A 24,032-nucleotide genomic window follows, 5' to 3' on the forward strand; every position below is an offset into this window, starting at 1 on the left:
CCCGCGGGTGCGCCTTGCTCGTGAGCACACTGTACAATCGGTGCTCCAAGATCTACACATGTCCATACGTAAATTACACACGAGACTCGTACATGGAAAATAAAGCTCAGGGCCTGGACTTTAATGAGAAAAAAAAACGTTTCCAACATGGTTTTGATAGTTTCGAGTGGTTTAGTCAAAAAATACTTTTGGTATATAAAAGCCTGTACGTACAGTTCAAATCTCGGGAAAGCGCCTCACTGTAAGTCTGGAACCGGGGCAGAGGGACCGGGGAGTCTGGCCCCATCCACCCGCCCCCTGCCCGGGCCTTCACAGCGCCGGGAGGGGCATGGGCACTGGGGCAGCGGGAGGCCGCAGGAAGGCGGCGCCGTGTTGAACTTCTGACCCGGTGGTGTCAACCTGGTCCTAAGGTTCCTTGTGCCTGTGGCCTGTTGGTGACCTAGACCGAGGCCTGGAATGGGAAAGGAGCCCACACCTCAGACACCCCGCTAGACAGACCTCCATACGGGCTCCTTTGGTGATGAGAGAAGAAACGCAGGCGAGGATGGCACCAGGCTTCTGACTTCCGGTGGACAGGAGGGCGGGGCTCCAGCGAGGGGCGCGCCTCACAGCTGGCAGGCTCTCTCGGGGGGCTGGGGCAATACTGGGGTGAGGGGGCCTTGGGGCCCACGTCCATAAGAGCATCGTCTTCATTGGCAACCAATCGGGGGTCAACGACAGGGCTTCTTATTGGCAACAAGGGTGGTGGTTTAGAAAGCTGGGTATTTATTTGGATTTACAGTAATTGGCAAAATTCAGTCTCCTTGGAGGTGAAGGCCTCTCTCTGAGCCGAGGGCAGACCCTCACCCGGGGGCCCTCACACCGCGGAAACGGTCTGCTGCGGGAGCCCCTGAAGCTGCGTCCAGCGTCCACTTCCGGGAGATGGCCAAGTCAGCCTGAGTGCTCCCCGCTGCCGGCGAGCCTGTGCGGTGCTGCAGGGGACGCTTAGGCCAGCGTCCGCTGTCGGGGTTTGATCCGTGGATACAACTGGGAGGCAATGGACAGGGCTTAGGACGAGGGGACAACCGCTGGGCAGGGGCCCTGTGCCGAGGCCAGGCTGACGCTCAGAGGCCACCCCCCTCTGGAGACACCCTACTAACGCCCAGAGGCCCTATGCCTTTTTCTTTCAGGGCACTCGGGACCGGTGTCCAGTGACTGCAGGACGAGAGCAGCTGCCAGCCCACTGGGCGCGGAGCAGAGAGCAGAGGGAGGCCCAGGGCCTGAGGGGCCATCGGTGCAGAGGGCGCAGCCTGCGGGCCCCGGGAGCAGAACACGCTGTGAGCAGCCCTCATCGAGGGGCTCCAGCCTCCCCACAGGCCTCCCCCAGAGCAGATGCCCCCCGACCCGCCCCACTCCCCGCGGCTTCCAGGAAGCCTGGAGAAAGGCAGTCTTGCCCCCGGGGTCTGAGCAGTAGGAGGGCCCCACCCCCAGCAGTAGGAGGGCCCCAGCGCAGCCTTACCCCTAGCAGGTTCCTGGGCACGTAGCCCTCCCGGTCCCCGAGGCGAGCCCACCACCAGTCGGTCTCGACCTCGTCCTTGCGCCGGAGAATGGTGAGCGCATCCCCTTCGCGGAAGGTCAGCTCGTCGCTGTTCTGGGCCTCATAGGCCCACAGGGCATACACCACGCCTTTGTTCATCACGCCCAGCTTCTCCTGCACGCCTGGGACAGGAGAGCCGACAGTCAGGTCTGCAGGGCAGGCTGCTGAGGGCCCGCACCAGGCTCGGAGACGCCGCTGGCCTCGGGCATCCCGCTGGGGCTGCAGCGGAGCGCTTAGAGGCTGGGCCGGCTGCGGCCCCCAGAGTAACGCCACCAGTCCCTTCCACGTCCCAGGAAGAGGCCCGCGGCAGAAGCTTCACGTCCAGAAGCAAAGGTGCGTTCATGCTAAGTTGCTTCAGTCGTGTCCGACTCTGCAACCCTAAGTAACTTGGCCCACCAGCCTCCTCTGTCCACGGGATTCTCCAGGCAAGAACACTGGAGTGGGTCACTGTGCTCTTCTCCAGGGAGAAAAAAAGGTGGTGTTTCTTAGGGTGAAACTTAGAACTCACAAGCCCATGACTGAAGACCTGTGTGCCGCTCGGGGGCGGGAAGCACGCTCCACCAGAGCGACAGGCTGCCGCCTCCCGGCACAGGCGTCCCCCGCCCCCCGCACAGCCTGTCCTGGGGGCTGGGCCTGGGGCACTGCCCTGTTGTGCGTCACTGTCCACGGAGTGGGGACTGAGACCACCCGGGACGCCACCCTCGAGGCCTCGCTCCGGGCTGCTGCGTGCCCAGGGCATCCTGGCCGCCCTGTCCCCCTCCTCTGCACAGAGAACATCTGGCAGAGAGGGGAAGACTTTGTTTTGAGCAACTCAACATGGAATCCTGACCATGAGAATGTGACAGGTCTTCAGGGATGAGCCCAAGGGCCGTAGTGACCTCTGTTCCCCGGAGACAGACTGGGCTTCCCCAAGGGTGAACTCAGGGCTTCTCTTGGCCCAGGCAGTGGCATGGTGTGTGCCCACCGCGGCCCAGGAACGGCACCCGAGGGCATGTGCCCACGCCCTTACCGTATAGAAACTGGGAGCACTGGATATAGCCCTCCTCCATCTCCTCGCACTTGTCCGCAGCCGTCTCGATGTCGCTGATGGTGGAGGCGAAGATGGCGGCGCCGCTCTCCACCAGCTGCTTGCAGAGGTGGACGCTGTTGCAAGAGGCGGCGCAGTGCAGGGGCGTCCTGGGGGGCACAGGGCAGCCTCACGTCCTGCCCGCGGCCCAGGTCCCGGGCGGCCTGCAGGGCACGCGCTCACCACCCAGCCAGCTGCTGCGTTGCTGCCTTTGCAGGGACCTGATTCTACGCCCACTTCTACAACGGACACACAGACTGTACACACACACACACCGCCCCCAACACACCACACCCACACCTCAAAAGGCTGGGTGGTGAGCGGACCGAGAAGCAACCTGTAAACTGCCTGTTCGTGGTGTGACGTGAACATGCCCTCACACCGTGGACATGGCCCTCACAGCAGCTGTGATGGTAACGGCTGTACGTTACCACAATATAAAGAAACATGTTCACAGGCGGCAGCACAGACTGCGGCCTGAGGCTCACAGTCAACGGCACGGGTCCCTCCACACAGGCTTTCTGGCCGCTTGAGAACAAATGGTTCCGTGGTCAGCCGTGTGACAGGCATGATCACAGCGGAGCCTTTGGCAAAACCAACGCGAGAACAGAGGTGGCGGGGAGGAGGCGCGGCCCGGGCGCGGCCGTCCTGTCTCCTTTCCTCCTCTGCCCCCACCCACCCCGGGGCCTCACCAGCCGTCGCTGTCGGCAGCGTTCACGTTGACCCCAAAGTCCAGCAGGAACCGCACGATGTGGTGGTGGCCGGCACAGACGGCGTTGTGCAGGGGGGTGATGCCCTCGTCGTTGGGCTTGCTGGGGTCCTCCACCTACGACACGGGACATGACGCGTGAGCCCCGCCAGGCGCCGCCAGGGCCGCTGCCCCACACAGGCACGCGCTCACCTCGTAGATGACCCTCTGCACCAGGTCGAACTCCCCCTCCAGAGACGCGTCCAGGAGCAGCGCCAGCGGGTTGAAGCGGACCCGCAAGCCGTGCCCCGTCCGCTCCGAGTTGGGCTTCTTCAGGTTGGTCCGCTTGCTCTATGGGGAGAAAGTGTGCTTTGGATTTCAAAGGGACCCCACGCAAGCAGGCTGGGAGCGGAGCGGAGGAGGCAGGAGGGGTCCTAGAGCCCGAGGCGGAGCTCCACCCGCAGAGCCTCTGCCTGCAGCCCCAGCGAGCAAGAAGGGGGCACTGCAGACCAGCCTGCACCTGGCTCTCAGGGGCGGCTCTGCCTCGGGGGCCCGGCTGTCCCTGCAGGTGTCTGAGGGAGGCAGCGAGGGGAACCTCAGAGCTGAATTGCCCCTGCCCTGCCAAGGGGCTCAGGGCAAGAGGCTCCCACCTCCCTCTGCTACTCCGGCACCGCTCTGCCCCCAGCGCTCTGTTTAGTAGGGTCTCCTCCCCTAGCGGACTGCCCTGATCCCAGCGATGCCCCCCTTCCTCAGGAACCCTTGGGCCCCCAGGGCCAGGCTGGCTCCACTGTCCGGCACCACCCGACCCAGGTGTGTCCCTGACCAGCTCTGGCTGGCTGGCCAGGAAGCCGGTGCCCTGGTCTAGGGTGACACCCACCGTAGAGGCCACAGACAGCGGCAAGGCCGGGGGCGCCTGCTCCTCCCCTGGAGAGGGGGCCTCAGCCCCAGGGCTGGGGGCCTGCTCGGTGGACGGGGCCGTGGCCACGTTGTTGTTGTCATCCTCGGCCGGCTCAGCCGTCTGGTGGGTGTTTGGGGGACAGAGCAGGCCCTCGGGTTCAGGGGAAGGGAGCCGGTTGTCATTGGCGTCAGAGGCGGGGGCGGGCTCGGCGGGGAGTGGGGCGGGGAGCGGGGTGGGGCCAGCCTCGCCCAGGTTCCCGTTGGCAGTGGTGTTCCCATTGTCCACATCAGCCAAGGAGCCTAGGAAGTCCTGCGAAGGGCTGGGCTGGTAGAAGGGGGCACCCTCCATGCCGCCAGCCAGCGTGTTGAAGCGCTGGTACAGCAGCTTCTGGATGTTGGGCCCACCAGGGCCCTCGGGCTCTGTGATGGAGCTGCGCTTCTTCAGGGGCCGCGGCGCGTTGGCCAGCTTCCTGCGCAGGGCCTCCAGGTCGGCGTCGCTCTGGTAGCGCAGCGGCGAGTGCACGATGGGCGTCAGCTTGGTGGGGCTGAGCGGCCGCGGCAGGCTCTCCACGGCCCCGTCCCCGGGCGGCGCGGGGCTCTCGGGCTCTGGCTCCTTCTCGGCGCTCTCCCCAGGAGGCGGGGGCTGCGTGGCACCTGGGGCCAGCGAGCCGTGCAGGAAGGGCAGCGGGGACGGGGACGTGGAGCCAGACGGCAGAACCGGCTTCCCGTACACTGGGGAGACAAGCCCAGCGCTCAGCACCTGCCAGAGGCCGCAGGAAAGCCACGGGAACCGCGAACTCCTCCCTGGGGAGGGGGACTCTCTACTTGATTGTGTGTACGGAATCAGGGCTTTTTCAGATGCAAAAAAGAAAAAGGCTGCAAAGCCGCCTACCCACAGTAAAGAGGCACTCGCTGTTTGCTAGCCAAGGAGAGCCACATGACCCTGGGGCTGCGCCACATGGCCAAGACCACAGGCCGCCTCAGGAAGGAAGGGCCCCTGGGGCCCTGGTGCTCCTCGCCCCCAAGGCCAGAGCCTGCCGCAGGTCAGGGCTGGCATTTCCACCTGGGCCCCCCTGGGGAGCCTGGAGATTCTCAAACTAGATTCTGGAACCTGCAGCCCACACGGGAGAACTCTGAGGAGACCCCAGACAGCGCTGAGGCCCAGATCCTGCCGCCCAGGAGGAACCACCATCAGCCTCCACACGCAGGAGCTCCGTTCTCACACCTGCCTCCCCAGGAGACTGGGGTGGACTTCCCTGCACCCAAACCAGGGCTCTATGTCCCTGTGGGCTCTGCGAGAGGACCCCAAAGCAGCAAAACCCTTCCCTCATATCACCCCCAGGGGCCTGGTTCGGCGACTGCTAGGCGGCCAGGGGATCAGGTCCAGGCAGACCCCCACGACACCAGCTCCCAGCTAAGTCCTGCACAAGTCACTACAAAGCAGGAGAAAAAAGGGCAAATTCTGAGATGTCAGCCTTCTATGGCCTGGATTTCCTGAGTAATGTGGGCAGGCGGGCGCTCAGATGGGAAGTCAGGGAGCGGGGGTCTACCGGCAGAACCGCTCTGTGTATGTCATCCTTATCCCCCGCTCACACAGACACCCACAGCCACATGTCACTAGGAATCAAGTCTAACCCTGAACAGCCTATGGCCCGGAACTCAGGGTACAGACCGGCATTTTCTGAAATAGGATTTCCCAGCCCCAGGAGAAGGAGTACACGCCCAGCATACCTGCTTTAACCGACTTATTCACGGTGCTGTGTGCTGCTGGCTGGTAATTCTTAGGTGGTGTGGCTTGCTGGAGGTACATGGAGTATATGGAACTGGAATTCACCGTCTGGGGTCCTTTCCTGGGGGACTGTGGCCTCGACCCTTTATCAGCCAGGAAGGGCCTAATGGCCACAGTCAGCGGGAGTTCAGGTTTGCCGTCTCCGGCTGGAAAGGCAGGCAGCCCTGCCGGCGGGTATGTGGGACTCGGGGGCACAGAAATCCTCTGCTGAATCTGCTGCGAGGAGCCTGGCTGGTGCGGGCCACCCGCAGGGGGCAGCGGGGCGGGCTTCTGCCGACTGGGAAGGCCTGCGCTGGGCCTGGGCAAGCTGCCCTCCTTCCTCCTCTCCAGGGAGTTGGTCGAGCCCGGGCCCACAGGGGCAGGACTTGGGTATGTCCCATAGCTCGGGGGCAGCGGCTTGCTGACACCAGGCAGGGGGGGTGGCACTTTGCCGATCTCCATGCCCTAAATCAAGACGTTAGAGAGGAACAGAGTCAGTTTCTGACAAGCTCAGCATGTTTCCACCCCCCGTCACAGGAGTACAAAGTAGGACTGTCCTCCCTCCAAGGGGCCCGTGAGCAGGTGTGGGCACGCCGCGGGGTCACACAGCAGGGGGACGATCCTGACCACTGGCCTCCCACGCACGCCCAGCCCACGTGCTCAGGGCCGTGAACTCCTTCGGACTTGGGTACGACATGGACACTAACAGGATTAATCTGCCTCACGACACCTCCTACCCCTTAGATGAAGACGAAGGCTGAAGAGGGGTGTGGTCAGCTACGGGCTTGTTTGTGTTCTGGACAAAGACGGATGGCCTACCAGCTTCTCCGGGGCACTCAGGGCTGACAGGGACACGGGCTGGCTAGAGACGGCCCCCTGCTTGAGCGGCCCCTCAGCACTCGCGTCCTTCCAGTCCACGCCGGCCATCTGCGGCGGTCTCACCGAAGAGCTAGAATTCTGTTTTAAGGTCGGCCAGTTTCCATCATTGGCTTGAAAAGAACATAGAATTTAAGTAAAAATTTTCTTGAAATCAGTTGAACCAATGTAAGAATAACCCTCTGCCAGAAGCAAAAAAATCACCTCTGAGACACTACAGTCTGATGGAGCCACGTGGGCAGCTGCCGAGGGCAGCCTCTGCCAAGGGGCCTTGCCAGCACCTAGGCGGGCAGCTGCTGAGGGCACCCTCTGCCGAGGGGCCGCGCCAGCACCCACGTGGCTCTCACGTGTGCAGAGACTCATCGACCAAGCACACGGATGCGCCAACCCCGGCGAGGGGCCAGAGGGCTGGAGAAACATTCTCAGCTCCCATTGAAATACAGGTCAAACCCATTACATCCACACCAATGAGCAAAACAAGCGTTGGCACTGGGTTTTCAAACACTGTTTACAAATACAGTTACACACAGCAATAAAAAAGATTTATCTTTTGACTTCGTAATAGGTTTGACTTGTACTGCTTCCGGGATTAGAAGAAAAATTTGACTTTAGTCTGTTAGAAATTTCCATCCTCTGAAAATAATTCATGATCACAGGAGAGCGGTACAGTTCCCAGTGATCGGAGTAGCAGGCCGCAATCTGCTGCGGTGATGAGAAAGCCAGTGAACCCAGGTTCTTAGGAAAGCCACTGAGGAGGCACACTGTTTAACAGCGTTTTCCAAACTGAGAAAGGGTGCAGAAGCATCCCCCGGTGGGAGAGGCCGGCTCTCAGGGAGTGGCAGGGGCTGGACTGGAGGGGAAAAGGGACGCCTGGGGCACTGTCCAGACCCTCCTGCCACCTGCCAGCACAGCGGGGGTGGCTGAGGGGCTGCAGCTCGTACCGCGCCTGGTGAGGGGGAGGCACGGGCTCGCATGGCCTGGAGAGGGCCTGAGGGCGCCGGGCAGCGGCACCTCCGAGGCAGAGTCTGCCTGTGGCTGCAGCCCACTGCCTCCCTGCTCAGCCCAGCCCAGCTACCAGCCCTGGCGAGCTCTCCCAGGCCTCAGGCCAAGCCACCCCTTTGCTCGCTGCAGGTCAGGCCGCTCCCCGTCCACAGGTGTGCACGCTCTTGCGCCCCTGGGCGCTCTCAGGCTGGGCCATGTGGGCCACAGACATGCAGTCTAACAGGATGCGCTGAGGGCAAACCCCGGGCTATGGGGCGACAAGCAGAGCTGACTCGGGAGGGGCGGCTGGCCCGCTAAGGTCACAGGAAACGCGGCTGCCAGCCGCTCCCGAGGCGCCAGGCCCACAGGAGAGTCCGTGGACATCAGGCACAGAGGCAGTGGCGAGGGACTAGAACTTCTCTTTCTTCAGCATGAGGCAGGAGGTGCAGAAGAAAGACCCATTTATTCTTGTTAGCAACGGTCAACCATCTCAAAGTGTGATGGGAGATTCCTGCATGAAGTGAAAACTAAAAGCCTCATGATGAACTCAGAAAATCACCTTCATTCTGTAAAAGCAAAACCAGAACAGCCCTTTGGCCGACACCTGCCAGGCCCCTCCTAAGGGGGTCTGGGTTCCGGCCCAGCCTGGACGCCACTCCTGCCCGGGAGGTGGGGACCAGCCCCGTGCAGCGGCCTCTGGTAGGGTCTGAGCAGGGAGCAGCCTTTGTCAGTTTGGAAGAACTGCGGATTTGGCAGCGTTACCAGAGCTCCCCAGAGGGCCTGCCGGCCAACATACGCTTTGCAAACGGGCTCGCGGGGCACTGCGATGGGCCGCGGCCAGGCCCGGCGTCGAGGTGTGACACTGTCCACAAGCGGGTCGCTCTGGGTTGACCACGGCCATCTGTGCGACACGGAACCAGAAGGACAGCCGAGGGCACATTAGTCTTCCAGGAGCCTTCTCACTGAGGCTCTCCACCCGGGCTGTGGGCTGGCATGGGGCCCCCGTGCCCACTCACCCTGCAGCACAGAGGGGGCAGGGCTGCGGCCGAACCCTGGGGACACGGCCTCCCGGCCCCGTGGGGGGCTCCTCCTGGTGGCTCCGGCCAGGCAGACCAGCACACGCCCATGAAGAGGAGGGAACTGCGAGCCACCGGCAGCTCAGGCGGGCTGGCAACGTTTAAGCTGAGCAGGACCTGGCTGTGCTAATTACCTGCCATCGGACCCGAGGATCATCTACTCCCACCATCAGGTGGGTCAAATAATAAAAACAGCTTATCGATGAAAGTTGCACGTCAAGTTTCATGCAGATTACGTGTGCCATGTGGCTTCTGAGACACGGCCACGAAGGGACCTGTGCCAGAGCATGTGGCCCAGGAGGGCTGGGGACGCCTCATCCTGCCGGGGTCAGGGCAAGCCCCAGGTCCTCGAGTGGCGTGGCCACTCAGACCAGGTGCCAGGCAAGCGACCAGCAGTGCACAGACAAACCGACCGCCACCCGTGAAGCCCAGCCGGCGGTCCTGCCATCGCGAGTGGCGAGCGGCAGCTGCACCTGCGCTGAGACCCCCGTGACGGGCGGCCCCTGCCATGGCGTCTTACTGCCCGGCATCGGCACCGTATGCGTCAGGGTCACACGTGGCCTCTTGATGTGCTGTCTTCCTCTGAGAAAGGAGTGTGGACTCCCCATGAAGACCAAGGCTGTGCTCGGCTGGGAAGCCAGGGTGCTGCAGGGACCCCATGTCCTCAGGGAGGTTATGCACCACACGGAGCCAGAGACCTGAGTCCGGTCACACCGCCAACTCAGGGTGGTGAGGGCCAAAGGGATGGTTTGTGGACTTTTTGATGGACAGAGCCCGTGCTGGTGGAGAAGGCAGAGCAGCTACAGCAGTGATCCGCAACCTTGGCGGCACCAGGGACCGGTTTGTGGAAGACAATGTTTCCACGGACCAGGAGGCGAGGGATGACTTAGGGATGATTCACGTGCCTTATGCTGACTGTGCACTTGTTTCTAATCTCATGCCACCGCTGACCTGACAGGAAGTCCCGGCCCATGGCCCTGAGGTTGGGGACCCCTGAGCCACAGAGCTCTGCCCCTGGGGAGGCAGCTGGGTCAGGACGAACAGCCCAGCTGCAGGGAGGCGCCCCTGCTGCCCACCAAGTGCCCTCAAGGGAAAGAAAACCTGTGGTGGGAGAGACCCAGGTCTTAACTAAGCTGTTTTCAGAAACCAGAGTAAGGATGGTGAGTCCAAAAAAGGGCCTGCTCTGGTCTCAGGACTGTCGTTACCGTGGTGGTGCGCAGCTCCCTGAAAGCTGCCCGAGACGGTGACGTGCCTTGGGGGACACTTCACCAGGGCTGGAGTGCGAGGTGGGCCCCTCTGAGACCTCTGCCCCCTGGTTCTCCTCCCTGCCTCCCTGCTCTCCCCAGAAGAGGGCCAGGGCCACTCACCGGATTTGGACCTTCCATGGGCAGCACTCGAGGCGACGGTGAGGGACTGGGGCTTCGCCGGGTCTCCGGGGGCAGGGCAGCTGCCGGTGCTGGGCACCTGGATGTACGGCCCTACCGCCGCCACCCTGCCAGGCGCGCTCAGGGGCGACTGAGGCGACGATGTGCCGTTCACACGGCTCAGCTGCAACATGGAGGAGAGAAAGAGTCAGGAGAACTGTCAGCCTAGTGTGACGGACGGCTCAGACCCGACCCACACGTCAACAGCCACACGTAGGAAGCTCCACCAGCCTGGGAGCCCAGTGCCTAGAAACGGTGAGACCTCCAGAAAGGGCCCTGGCCAAGTCCTGTATGGGTGATGCCTTGATAACACCGACCTGGGTGTGAGCGGTAAAAACTAGGAGCTGAGCGGAGACAGAGCAGCCCCTGGGGACCCCCTCACCTGGGCAGGCAGAGAGGCCCCGTCAAAGCCTGAGCTCTGGGCCTGGCCCCTCCCACTTAGTCACTGTGCTGCCATGGGCAAGTGACTGAGCGTTTCTGAGCCTCTGCAGCCCTGTCTGAAAAGCTGGGGGAAGGGCTGTCCCAAGGACTGAAAGAGACATGCAAGACACAGCAACAGGGTCTGGACGGGCAAGACTCTGAGCAGCTCCCTGAAGGCAGCTCTGCCCATCTCAGCAAGGACACTGGTCCTGTGACACTGCCCCGCCACAAGAGCATGCAGACCAGAGATCTGACAGGGAGACATGGACCCTCAGAGTTCCCCAGACAGGCTGGAAGTGAGACATGCATGCCTTTCCCCCAACTGTTTGCAAAAGTCTGCATGCGTGAGCATGTGTCACTCTGGAGAAACGGTCCATGATTTAAAAAAAAAAAGTAGTATTTATTTTCGTTGCTGCATGTGGGTCTTTACTTGTGGCATGCGGGATCTAGTTCCCTGACCAGGGATCAGACCCGGGCCCCCTGCACTGGGAGTGTGGAGTCCTAACCACTGGACCACCAGGGAAGTCCCAGGGTCCGTGATTTTGACAGCTGCTCAAAGGTGCCAAAAACCTTTGGGTTGGAGACACATCTCTGCAGGAGCACCAGCCTCTTCAGGAAGATGCCCTGATGTATCAGGTTCAATAAGCAGTAATGTCTGTATAGCCATTTGGAATGGTTAATTTTACCCATCAACGTGGCGCAGCTGTGATGGTGTTTTTAACATTTAAATCAACAGACTGTGACTAAAGCAGATTGCCCTCCATAATGTGGTTGGGACACCCCATCAGTTGAAGGCCCTAGAGGAAAAGACTGCCTCCTTGGAGGCAGAGGGAGTTTTGTTGCAGACAGCCTCAGACCTAGGCTGCAACACCAGCAACTCCCTGGGTTCTTCAGGCCGTAGGCCAGCTGCGCAGAGCTGGGGTGTGCCAGCCTCCACACCTGCCTCAACAGCTCCTGACAGTGAGGTGACTGACTGATCGAGCTCCACACAGGGTGCACAGGGGACTGCCCCACCATCACTGAGACCGAAGCGTGATCAGGGGTGGGGCGAGGGCACGCCTCCTCCCCATGGTCTCTGGGCGAGGGCACGCCTCCTCCCCATGGTCTCTGGGAGAAGGGAACCGTTACCTGCAACCAGGGCATTACACAGAGAACCACTGACCTCTAGGCACCCTGGTTAAAAGAAAACAGTGCAGATATGTAGCCAAGAGCCTCTTCAGCTGAGACCACTGCACACAAGGCCCCCGGCACCCGTCCTCCTCTGGGCCGCCTCCCCCACCCCACCCAGGGAGCCCTGGCGCCCAGCCCTCGCCTCCTGAGCTGCCCCGAGGATGCTGGTCCACCACCAGAGCAGCTCACAGTGAGGACGAGGGGCTCCTGGGGCACCATCCCAGCTGCCGGGCCGCCCACTCCCCTTCCACTGCTGAGGGGAGCAGCCGGTCAGCTCTGCACTGAGGCCCTGCTCCCCCGGAGCCCGCAGCACCACTGGGGGAACACAGAGCCAGCCAGACGCCACACACAGCGGTGGCCATCCTCCCATACGTTCCCTGTGATACACACACTCATGAAGTGCTGGGAGCAACAGCAAGACTCGGGGAGCTCTACTGACAACAGGGCTGGAAACGTGAACACGGGCCCTGGGATATAGAGAACCACCAGAAGTTATACAAGGAGTACAGTGCTGATCGGAAATACACCCGTGTTACAGTTAAACAGAAAAAGACTAGGCACAGAACAGTATAAATGATGTAAATGAAAGTGAAAGTGCCTCAGTCGTGTCCAACTCTGCGATTCCATGGACTATACCGTGCATGGAATTCTCCAGGCCGGGAATACTGGAGTAGGTAGCCTTTGCCTTCTCCAGCGGGTCTTCCTGACCCAGGGATCGAACCCAGGTTTCCTACATTGCAGGCGGATTCTTTACCAGCTGAGCCACAAGGGAAGCCCAAGAACACTGGAGTGGGTAGCCTATCCCTTCTCCATGGGATCTTCCCAACCCAGGAATTGAACCAGGGTATCCTGCATTGCAGGCGGATTCTTTACCAACTGAGCTATGATGTAATTCCTACAATTCCATTTTTAATTAAAAATTGAATACTTTTCTGTCTATATTAAGCAAAAGACTGGCACCATTAACAAGTATCATCGCTGGAGAATGAGGAGGACAGCAGGATGCTGTCTCAGCTGTTCTGTTTAGGGGGCTTCCCAGGTGGCACCAGCAGTAAAGAACCCGCCTGCTAATGCAAGAGACGTAAGAGACACAGGTTCCTTCCCTGGGTTAGGAAGATTCCCTGGAGGAGGGCACGGCAACCCACTTCGGTATTCTTGCCTGGAGAATCCCACAGACAGATGAGCCTGGTGGGCTATAGTCCATAGGGCTGTAAAGAGTCAGACACGACTGAAGCGACTCAGCACATACTGTTTCAACTTTCTTCCAGTGAGTATTCATTACCTTTGAAAGTCAAAATACTAAATAAATAGTTTTTAAAAGCACTAACCCCTTATACAGCACTTTGCTCAAGAATTTACAAAGCCCTGCCACATGGGTTAGGAACCCTTACAGCAGCCCTCAGCTCACAGTAAGTGCATCAGGCACATAAAGTCAAGGACTCTACGCGCACAGCCTGAACCGTGACTCCAGGGCCCAAAGCTCCCCAGTGGAGGGAGACAGAGCCGCCTGGGGAGGGTGCATGGTGAGCAACAGCAGTCTGGGGTGCAGACAGGCTGGTTGATCCCACACTCCAGGAACAACTGTCTTTGGGAACAAGAACTTACTTCTACTGACATTTTTTATGGTTTACGGCCAGTTCGTGCTCTATCAGCTATGGCAGTGGGGGGCAGCAGGGCGGCCTTACAGCAAAGATGTACACTCTGAGGACGAACCATTTGCAGTGTTTTATCTCACAGAAATATTTTCTTTTGCACATGCCTGAGTTTTCTTCCCGTACAGACGCTCGCGCAGCTCGCTAATCCGCTTGTCCATCATGGCCACCTCCACGTTGCGTTTATTCAAGAGCTCCTTCTGCTGCTGCAGCTTTGAATTCTGTTCCTGGTTGAGCTGGTTACGAATCTGCAGAACAGAAAATACAATGTTTATGATCTGTATTCATTAAAAGGTCAAATTCTCATTGTTGGGGGGTTAAAAAAAGGAAGAAGAAAAAAGCAACATTTGGTTCTTACGTGTATTTACATACAGGCATCATCCCAGGTGCTAAATAGTTTACAGGTACAGCAGGGATGAAGCCGGAACCTAATTCTTATGGAACAATAAGAGAGCAGGTATCCGCAAATGTGTCTTCAGAGTGTACAGAGGACTAGTGGGAAACAAGCCTGTGGCCCTAGGGAGCTGGGGTGGGAGGCCATTCAGTGACCCTGTCCTGGACACGCCAAGGGACCTAGGGAGAGGCGTCTGGTTCTGCCCCACGCAGGAGACCCATGGACGGTCCGAACACCAAACTGAATGTTCTTATATCATTTTTAAAAATTGCTGCACACAAACTCTTAATTGTGGCATGTAGGATCTAGTTTTCTGACCAGGGATTGACCCAGGCCCTCTGCACTGGGAGCTTGGAGTCTCAGCCACTGGACCACCAAGGAAGTCCCTTTTATGATATTTTAATGGGTTAATCAGAACTTTAAAAATATGAAATAGAGAACAGAAAACATCACAGTGCACTGCGCACCGGAGGCTAATGAGCACTGTCGTGTCCAACTCTTTCAGATGCACACAGGTACCAGCACATATAAGAGGAACTAAAAAGCCTCTTGATGAAAGTGAAAGTGGAGAGTGAAAAAGTTGGCTTAAAGCTCAACATTCAGAAAATGAAGATCAGGGCATCTGGTCCCATCACTTCATGGGAAATAGACGGGGAAACAGTGGAAAGTGTCAGACTTTATTTTTCTGGGCTCCAAAATCACTACAGATGGTGACTGCAGCCATGAAATTAAAAGACGCTTACTCCTTGGAAGGAAAGTTATGTTCAACCTAGGTAGCATATTCAAAAGCAGAGACATTACTTTGCCAACAAAGGTTCGTCTAGTCAAGGCTATGGTTTTTCCTGTGGTCATGTATGGATGTGAGAGTTGGACTGTGAAGACGGCTGAGCGCTGAAGAATTGATGCTTTTGAACTGTGTGGTGTTGGAGAAGACTCTTGAGAGTCCCTTGGACTGCAAGGAGATCCAACCAGTCCATTCTGAAGGAGATCAGCCCTGGGATTTCTTTGGAAGGCATGATGCTAAAGCTGAAACTCCAGTAGTTTGGCCACCTCATGCGAAGAGTTGACTCATGGAAAAGACTCTGATGCTGGGAGGGATTGGGGGCAGGAGGAGAAGGGGACGAAAGAGGATGAGATGGCTGGATGGCATCACCGACTCGATGGACGTGAGTCTGAGTGAACTCCGGGAGTTGGTGATGGACAGGGAGGCCTGGCGTGCTGCAATTCATGGGGTCGCAAAGAGTCGGACACAACTGAGCGACTGATCTGATCTTACCTGACCAGCACATACACACTGGTACCAGACAGGAGGTAACATGTACTTTTTAAGTTTGACTGCAGTCAAAAAGTTGGAAATGCATATAAATAAATATAATACATTCATCACATTTCACCAAAAGAATTCTTAAAAACTGCACTTTTTAACAATTGCTTAAAACCATAAAAAGTAATAAATTCTTATAACACTTTATTTCATGCCATTTTAATACCGTAATATTTATATTACAGAACTTAATGGCAGCCATGAGCCAGTTTATTCCCTGTGATTAAAAATCCCCATTTCGTAAAGTGATAGAATCCTTTTTCTAGCAAGTGCTAATAGAAGCACAAATCTTGCTTCTGGCTTGACAAACCACCTGCTGCACGCCTCCTGAGGGTTGCTGACGACTGTGTCCTCCCAAGATCCACCCTGGTCCCCAGTGTGACTGCACCAGTCAGGAGGCTGGGGCCTTCATGGTGGGGTTGTAAGAGGAGGGAGAGAAAGCAGAGCAGGTGAGGACACAGCAAGAAGGCGGCCAGGAAGGGACCCTCCCCGTGAGCTGAGTCTACCAGCACTCTGATCTGGGACTTCCAGCCTCCAGAACCGTTAAGACAGACCTGTCTGCAGTTTTAAGGCAGCCCAAGCTGACAAACACAAGGATTTAACAACAGGCATCAATCTTGTCAAAACACAGCTTACACAAAGGCCTTAGGTATCATCTGAAGCTTAGTTCTTTACCAGTTCATTATATTGCCAATTAAATTCATATCAAATTTCTGTACTAAAAGCATGCTCAGTGAGAGAAGTCACTCACAGAGAACTACAACTGCATGACTCCATTCATACGGAATTTCCAGAACAGGCAAATCCATAGAGACTGAAAGTAGAGTCACGGCTGCTTAGGGCTAGAGGGGTAGGGAGTTGTGGGGTGATGGTGAAGAGGCGTGGGATTTCTTTTGCAAGCGGTGAAGATAGTCTAAAATCGACTGTGGTGGTGGATACAGACTCTGTGTAGATACTGAAACCACTTACTTGTAAACTGTAAATTGGTGTATCATAAACTATGAATTATAGCTCAAAGCTGTTCAAAACATTCTTTTGTACTGAATACATTTGGTGCCTACTATTAAAGTAGAATTTATTCATTTTCAATTTCTGAGGTTTACAGCCTGCACCGGAAGGACGCCCAAAAGAAGGACGTTTTAACAGAATCATTCCTCAAACTCAGGGGAGTCACCTGGAGCTCCTGGTACAGTCTTTTCAGCTCCACTGCTGCCGGTCCTGTCAGCTTGCCACTGTAAGGCTGGAACCCGTTCAGTTTTCCCTTCTTTAAATCTTCTAATTGTTGACTGAGTTGATCAACTCTTAAAATTGCAGTCTGTACTTCCTGCTTCTTTTCCTGGAACATGGCACTGAATCTTTCTATTTCAGCAGCTGTAATTTCCCATCAGTCAAGAAAAAAACATAATTAGTGGACTTGTTTTTTCATGGTATTTTGCTTTTTTTTGGGTGACAGTTCTTCATTTCTATACCTTTAACTCAACTCTGGCATTATCCTTGGGGAGAAAACCATAAGGTGCATAATCCAGAACGTATTTCAACAAACATGTGACCACTTGGAAGACAGTCATTTGCACTAATTATTTAATGTTTTAATTTTGAAGAAATTACTTATTTCATTGGCTGTGCTGGGTCTTAACTGTGGCATGTGGGATCCAGTTCCTTGACTAGGGCTTGAACCCAGGCTGCCTGCATTGGGAGCGAGGAGTCTCAGCCACTGGACCACCAGGGAAGTGCCTGAATGTTTTTAAATTAGGGCAACTGTCCCAAAGCTACCTTGGTCAAGCCACTTAGGAAGCTCAATGCACCAAAGATACCACTCTGTGAGGGCAGGACCACCCAAATCTATCTTGCTTATTACTGTAACATAAAGCAGGTACTGGGCTTCCCTGGTAGCTCAGATGGTAAAGAATCTGCCTACAATGAAGGAGACTGAGGTTAAGTTCCTGGGGAGGGAAGATCCCCTGGAGAAGGGAATTGCTACCCCCTCCAGTATTCTCACCTGGAGAATCCCATGGAGTCGCAAAGAGTCCGACACGACTGAGCAACTCACGCTACTACCGCCAAAGTGGGCACTAACTGAACAGTAAAGTGACGATCCACGCACACACACGGTGAGCATCTGCGTGCTTCAGCTCAACACACAGATAGAACTGAGGCTGCTCGGTTAAAACAGAACCTCCCTCATGAACTGAGTCTTAAGAGGACCCGAGTCTTAATCCAACGGGTGGCTACAAGCGAGGTAACAGGAGGGTCTCCCTAATACCCTGCTAAGGCTGCAGAAGGTCTTCTAAGACCTCCTAGTCTCACCACGCATCCTGGCAGCTGCAGATGGCAGAGCAAAGCTCCAGCGCTTCCCTACAGCGAGCTCTGGCATCAGCTTATGACTGAGGCGCTTGGAAACCAGCCTGTCTCACTTGGTCTATGCCTAGGGAGCGTGGACGCCCTGGGCCGCAGCACGTACATAGATTGCCATTCATGATTTTGCTGTAGTCTACTTGTCCTCTCATGGCACGGATCTTCTTCAGCTTATTTTCCTGGGCTTCAACTCGTTCTTTCAATTTCTGAAGCTTTTCATTTTCAGAAATAGACTGCTGCTGACGGCGCTCCTGTTGCTTTAGAAAATGTAAACGCTGTTCCTATCGAGAGAGGAGAATAGCTAGCTTTGAAAATTGAAATGCACAGTCACTTCTGAACACTAAAAACAGTTTAAGTGGAACCCACAGGATCTCCTGTCTTCATGAATATTAGAGAAATGCCGGACACCCCCTCACTGCCATCCTGTGTGTGAAGCCCAGCAGCCCAAGCTTCCTGCTGCTGGTACCAGGTTTCCCGTGCCTACAAAGCAGCTTCCACGGGTCCCTCGCTTAACCTCCTAAAGGAAATGAGCACTGACCAGCAGATTTTATACTGAAAAGAGAGAAGGTGATTAGTAAGGAGATGAACCTCTAATTTGCTAAGTGGCAGGGACCCTGGAGGAAGTGCTTGTTTTCTTTAGGACTAGTTTCTTCAAAAGGAATCAAACATTTTATCATCAAACAAGAACAGGACAGCCCTACAGTAAAAGCACATGTAACACTCTTCGATAGTTTTTTACCCCACTCACGTGAAGGCACACCTACAGGGTAACAGCACCACTGTGGTCCTATCCGCATGCGTGGATATACCTAAGGAGAATATACCTAAGGAGAATATACCTAAGGAGAATATACCTAAGGAGAATATACCTAAGGAGAATATACCTAAGGAGAATATACCTAAGGAGAATATACCTAAGGAGAGTATACCTAAGGAGAGTATACCTAAGGAGAGTATACCTAAGGAGAATATACCTAAGGAGAATATACCTAAGGAGAATATACCTAAGGAGAGTATACCTAAGGAGAGTATACCTAAGGAGAGTATACCTAAGGAGAGTATACCTAAGGAGAGTATACCTAAGGAGAGTATACCTAAGGAGAATATACCTAAGGAGAATATACCTAAGGAGAATATACCTAAGGAGAATATACCTAAGGAGAATATACCTAAGGAGAATATACCTAAGGAGAATATACCTAAGGAGAATATACCTAAGGAGAGGTCTACATGTGACTGCAGGCATGACACGTGCAACCTAAGGAAGGGGATATGAGCTGAAACATGGAATAACCCGCATCAACTTGAGTTACACTGCTGAAAATATCAAAGATTCCTTTCAATAGCAGTACCCCTGAATCAATATTTGGAGAGAAAAAGAAAAGCAGAATTAGAAAAGCTTATGATGACATAATACCATGTACATTTCATCTTAGAAACATTATTAATGGAATGAATATATCTTCCAATTTACATAGCTTTTAATTGTTCTTTATCCTTGTATTACTAATAAATCCAATAAACTTTGCAAGACTACCTTCAAAAACAAGTCCAATTTAAACTGTTATTAACATGAATATGGACAGAGTCACATGGTCATTCAATAAATGAAAATAAGTTGAACTGGACATTTGGTTACTAAGCTCTCTCTACAGAGAAAGCAGTAAGAACCTGGGCAGTGATGTCTGCGTGTTCTCTGTGTAGCAGTGTCAGGACAGTTAAGATTATTAGGTCAGGAATCATGCTCAGCAGGCATGGGAGATAGGTCTGATGTTTCAGTCCAAGACTAAACCACTATTCAGAACAGTTGTGAAACCAAGCCATCAGTGTGGGGCCATCCCGGGTACAAAAGCCCTACTGTGTCCCCATTTCTGGTTTATAGGAAGAGGGCTTCAGACTCCTACCCCTTCCCTGAGTCCAAAAGGCAGACTCACACAGTCACTAACCAGGGCAGCGAGGGGATGCAGAGATAAAGCAGGAGCTGTCGGGAAACAGGGTCCTGGCCCCTCCGCCTGCCTCCCCGCTCCCCCGGGGACACACTGCACAACCTATCCTGAGCTCCTCTGCAGAAATTTAGGCCTCACCGGGTGGAGGCTGGTAACTCCAGGCTGAGCACAAGACTCCTAGACACCAGCCTGTTATCTCACCACCAACCTATCAGAACACAATTACACACTGCAGTCTTCACCCCAAATTTTGCCTATTAAAAAAAATACATTCCTGAGAACCATCAATGAGTTTGGATTTTTTGAGCATGAGCCAACTGTTCTCCTTGCCCGGCTCTGCAATAAAGCTTTCTCTTTTCCAAACTCCAACATTTCCATTTTGGTTTCTTTGGCTTCATTATGGGTGGGCAATAGTTTCAAATCCTGTGACAAAGTTTCAGTGACAAATCGAGTCCTCAGTGTATACAGTGAGTTCCTACCATGCCCCAAACAGAGTTCTTGCAGGGCAGGGTACGAGGAAGCCAGTATCTTCGGGGCCCATGACCAGCGTCTTATTGCGGACCGCTGGCTTCCTCTAGAACACTAATGCCAACCACGCCAGCTGAGAACACACCCAGAGGAGAAAGAAGGGGACGATGGACAGCATCTTTTCTTTCCAAATTTTATCTACAAGTGGGTTAAGTTCAACCGCTTCCTGTCCTGGGGGTCTGAGTGTGCAAGTCAAGGGTCAGATGCTCTTGCCCGATACTTCCCCAATGTCAAGAAGCCATAGTGTGCCCTTCTTATCACAGAAGCGATCATGAAGAGGGACAACGTTTACCACTGTGGGAGCACAGTTCTACTCACACGGATCAGCCATGGAATCTAAACTAACGCTGAAGAACACTCTTGCTGACCGTTCCCCACTGCCACTTAGTAACGTACCTTGGCAACCAGCATCTGCTGCTGGTTTTCAATCTGCTGTTGCTGCCGAGCTGCCATATCTTGGAGTTCTGAGAGGGTAAGTTCAACACGTGGATTCCCAACCTATAGAGAACAAAACACGCTCAGACTGGAATGGATGCTTGTCTGGGTCATCATTTTTCTCTAATGTCAGAATGCACACACATCAAGATTTTTAAATAGGTTCCCTAGAAGTTAGAGGAACATAAGTTAGTTTACTTTCTCCTAAGAACCTTTCCTCATTGTTGACTGCTTCTATTAAATTTATTTGAGTAAATGGGGATGTCAAATGTTTAAGAGTACACAAATTAAAAAATAAATGTGCAGGTGACACCTAAGGGCAAATGTCATTTCACTGCCACCTGGTCTCGAGAAGCGGAAATGCATCAAAGATTCTGAAATATAAATATCTCATTAAAAACACCATCAGTATGGCCTACACCAAAGACTGACCCACGATCGACAGAGCATTATCCACATCCGCAGGAGTGGCAACTGATGGAATCTGAAAGCATGTCCCCATCCTGTTACTGACAGGATGCATTTTTTTGTGCTCATCATGAGCTTTCAGTTCAGTTCAGTTAAGTCGCTCAGTCGTGTCCGACTCTTTGCGACCCCATGAATCACAGCATGCCAGGCCTCCCTGTCCATCACCAACTCCCAGAGTTCACTCAGACTCACGTCCATCGAGTCAGTGATGCCATCCAGACATCTCATCCTCTGTCGTCCCCTTCTCCTCCTGCCCCCAATCCCTCCCAGCATCAGAGTCTTTTCCAATGAGTCAACTCTTCGCATGAGGTGGCCAAAGTACTGGAGTTTCAGCTTCAGCATCATTCCTTCCAAAGAACACCCAGGGCTGATCTCCTTCAGGATGGACTGGTTGGATCTCCTTGCAGTCCAAGGGACTCTCAAGAGTCTTCTCCAACACCACAGCTCAAAAGCATCAATTCTTTGGCACTCAGCTTTCTTCCCAGTCCAACTCTCACATCCATACATGACTACTGGAAAAGCCATAGCCTTGACTAGATGGACCTTTATTGGCACAGTAATGTCTCTGCTTTTGAATATGCTATCTAGCTTGGTCATAACTTTCCCTCCAAGGAGTAAGCGTCTTTTAATTTCATGGCTGCAATCACCATCTGCAGTGATTTTGGAGCCCAGAAAAATAAAGTCTGACACTTTCCACTGTTTCCCCATCTATTTGCCATGAAGTGATGGGACCGATGCCATGATCTTCATTTTCTGAATGTTGAGCTTTAAGCCAACTTTTTCACTCTCCTCTTTCACTTTCATTGAGGCTTTTTTTAGTTCCTCTTCACTTTCTGCCATAAGGGTAGTGTCAGCTGCATATCTGAGGTTATTGATATTTCTCCCAGCAATCTTGATTCCAGCTTGTGTTTCTTCCAGTCCAGCGTTTCTCATGAGGTACTCTGCATAGAAGTTAAATAAGCAGGGTGATAATATACAGCCTTGACATACTCCTGTTCCTATTTGGAACCAGTCTGTTGTTCCGTGTCCAGTTCTGACTGTTGCTTCCTGACCTGCATAAAGATTTCTCAAGAGGCAGGTCAGGTGGTCTGGTATTCCCATCTCTCTCAGACTTTTCCACAGTTTATTGTGATCCACACAGTCAAAGGCTTTGGCATAGTCAATAAAGCAGAAATAGATGTTTTTCTGGAACTCTCCTGCTTTTTCGATGATCCAGCGGATGTTGGCAATTTGATCTCTGGTTCCTCTGCCTTTTCTAAAACCAGCTTGAACATCTGGAAGTTCACGGTTCACGTATTGCTGAAGCCTGGAGAATTTTGAGCATTACTTTACTAGTGTGTGAGATGAGTGCAACTGTGTGGTAGTTTGAGCATTCTTTGGCATTGCCTTTCTTTGGGATTGGAATGAAAACTGACCTTTTCCAGTCTTGTGGCCACTGCTGAGTTTTCCAAATTTGCTGGCATATTGAGTGCAGCACTTTCACAGCATCATCTTCCAGGAAAGCTCAACTGGAATTCCATCACTTCCACTAGCTTTGTTCGTAGTGATGCTTCCTAAGGCCCACTTGACTACACATTCCAGGATGTCTGGCTCTAGGTGAGTGATCACATCATCGTGATTATCTTGGTTAAGAAGTACAGTTCTTCTGTCATGAACCTTGCTCTAAAGTAATTACTTCCCACTTATGAACTCATTTAAGCCTTAAAATGACACTCTCAGGCAGAGATCATTACAGCTCCATTCTACAGATGAGAAAATAAGCAGAGAGAAGTTCAAATAATATGCCCCAGGTCAGTTGCATGGACAGAGAAGGATGCAGAGGTTTGTTCCTGACCATCTCCTACAGCACCCCCTTCTAGACTGGACGTGTGACATGCACTGCATCACACAATCTTCACAACAGACCTGTGCAGGCAAATGAGCCCACACTGCAGAGGAATCCCGGGGGAAAGGCAGAGGGATATGGTTAAGGACACAGAGCTGGCAGAGGGCCAGAGCTCCGATTCCAGCCACGCCTGTCTTCCTTCAGCCTTCTCCAGCCCATGGGTCACACCACGCAGGTGCACAGCCCCTCCTTGGAGCTCCACGGTCCATCTCTGGGCTCCTCTGTACTCTGGGCCTCTTGTAACTTTTCACAAGGGTACCAAGCCCTGTTCCTCCGACTTCTGTCCTCCCCAAATCATATGGTGGTAAGCCCATTCTGGACTGTTAGAAAGTGGAATCAGGATTTAATTAACTGGAGCCCCCATTCTGTTTATCTAAAGTCCTGATAAAGCAATGTGGAGCAAGTTCCTTTTCTAAACCAGGTGCTGTAAACTGTCAAGTTACAGAAATTTCATTTGAGATTGGTTCATTCTACAAAAATGCCCCACCTGTCACAATGCACTCAAATTTCTGCTTTAATATTAAGAAAGTGTTCTAATTTCCATCTACTGAGATTTTTGCAGTCACCACCACAAGGAATTTTTAAATTACTTATTTTTGGCTGCGCTCGGTCTTTGCCGCTGCGCACGCTTTCTCTGGTTCCGGCGAGCAGGGGCCACCATTAATTACAACGCGTGGGGTTCTCGTTGCCGTGGCTTCTCTTGGTGCAGAGCACAGGCTCTCGGCGCGTGGGCTTTTGTAGTTGCGGCTTGCGAGTTTAGTTTGTCCCATGGCATGTGGAAGCTTCCCGAACCAGGGACTGAACCCATGTTCCCTGCACTGGCAGGTGGATTCTTCATCAGGGAAGTTCAACAAAAGGTATTTTTGAAACTTTCAGAAACATATTTTCGACTAGAGAAAAATGAAGTTCCTGTAACAAATCTTTCACTTTACATTAATTTCATAATTTTACAACTTGAAAAAACCCCAAAACTTAGCTCTTTGGTCTCCCCTCCCCACCAAGGGCTTAAAATAACAATGAAAAGACGACGGAGGAGAAACTGAACGGTTGCGTGTTCTGATATTTACACTTGTGAACAAGACACAGCTCTCTGTATGTGTTGT

The 24,032-nt window shown here is 53.9% G+C and overlaps 1 protein-coding gene across 4 annotated transcripts in view; it reads right to left on the reverse strand.

The window, feature by feature from the left end:
* Positions 1 to 93: 93 nt before the first annotated feature.
* Positions 94 to 24,032, reverse strand: part of PPP1R13B (protein phosphatase 1 regulatory subunit 13B) — an 83,271-nt gene continuing 59,332 nt past the window's right edge. For 3 of the 4 annotated variants that reach the window (XM_070775820.1, XM_070775817.1, XM_070775819.1), the window contains exons 5-18: positions 20,538 to 20,639; positions 17,774 to 17,948; positions 16,487 to 16,683; positions 13,702 to 13,842; positions 10,296 to 10,476; positions 8,649 to 8,753; positions 6,815 to 6,984; positions 5,959 to 6,460; positions 4,208 to 4,959; positions 3,544 to 3,681; positions 3,335 to 3,468; positions 2,586 to 2,752; positions 1,499 to 1,698; positions 94 to 1,026 (exon numbers count right to left, since the gene is read on the reverse strand). In XM_070775820.1, the coding sequence (XP_070631921.1) occupies positions 985 to 1,026; positions 1,499 to 1,698; positions 2,586 to 2,752; positions 3,335 to 3,468; positions 3,544 to 3,681; positions 4,208 to 4,959; positions 5,959 to 6,460; positions 6,815 to 6,984; positions 8,649 to 8,753; positions 10,296 to 10,476; positions 13,702 to 13,842; positions 16,487 to 16,683; positions 17,774 to 17,948; positions 20,538 to 20,639 (3,006 nt within the window). In that variant the 3' untranslated portion in view covers positions 94 to 984. The remainder of the gene's footprint in view (positions 1,027 to 1,498; positions 1,699 to 2,585; positions 2,753 to 3,334; positions 3,469 to 3,543; positions 3,682 to 4,207; positions 4,960 to 5,958; positions 6,461 to 6,814; positions 6,985 to 8,648; positions 8,754 to 10,295; positions 10,477 to 13,701; positions 13,843 to 16,486; positions 16,684 to 17,773; positions 17,949 to 20,537; positions 20,640 to 24,032) is intronic. The other variant, XM_070775818.1, reaches the window with a different exon arrangement.

Source organism: Bos indicus, chromosome 21 (genome assembly GCF_029378745.1).
Source record: "Bos indicus isolate NIAB-ARS_2022 breed Sahiwal x Tharparkar chromosome 21, NIAB-ARS_B.indTharparkar_mat_pri_1.0, whole genome shotgun sequence".
Classification (NCBI taxonomy): Eukaryota; Metazoa; Chordata; class Mammalia; order Artiodactyla; family Bovidae; genus Bos; species Bos indicus.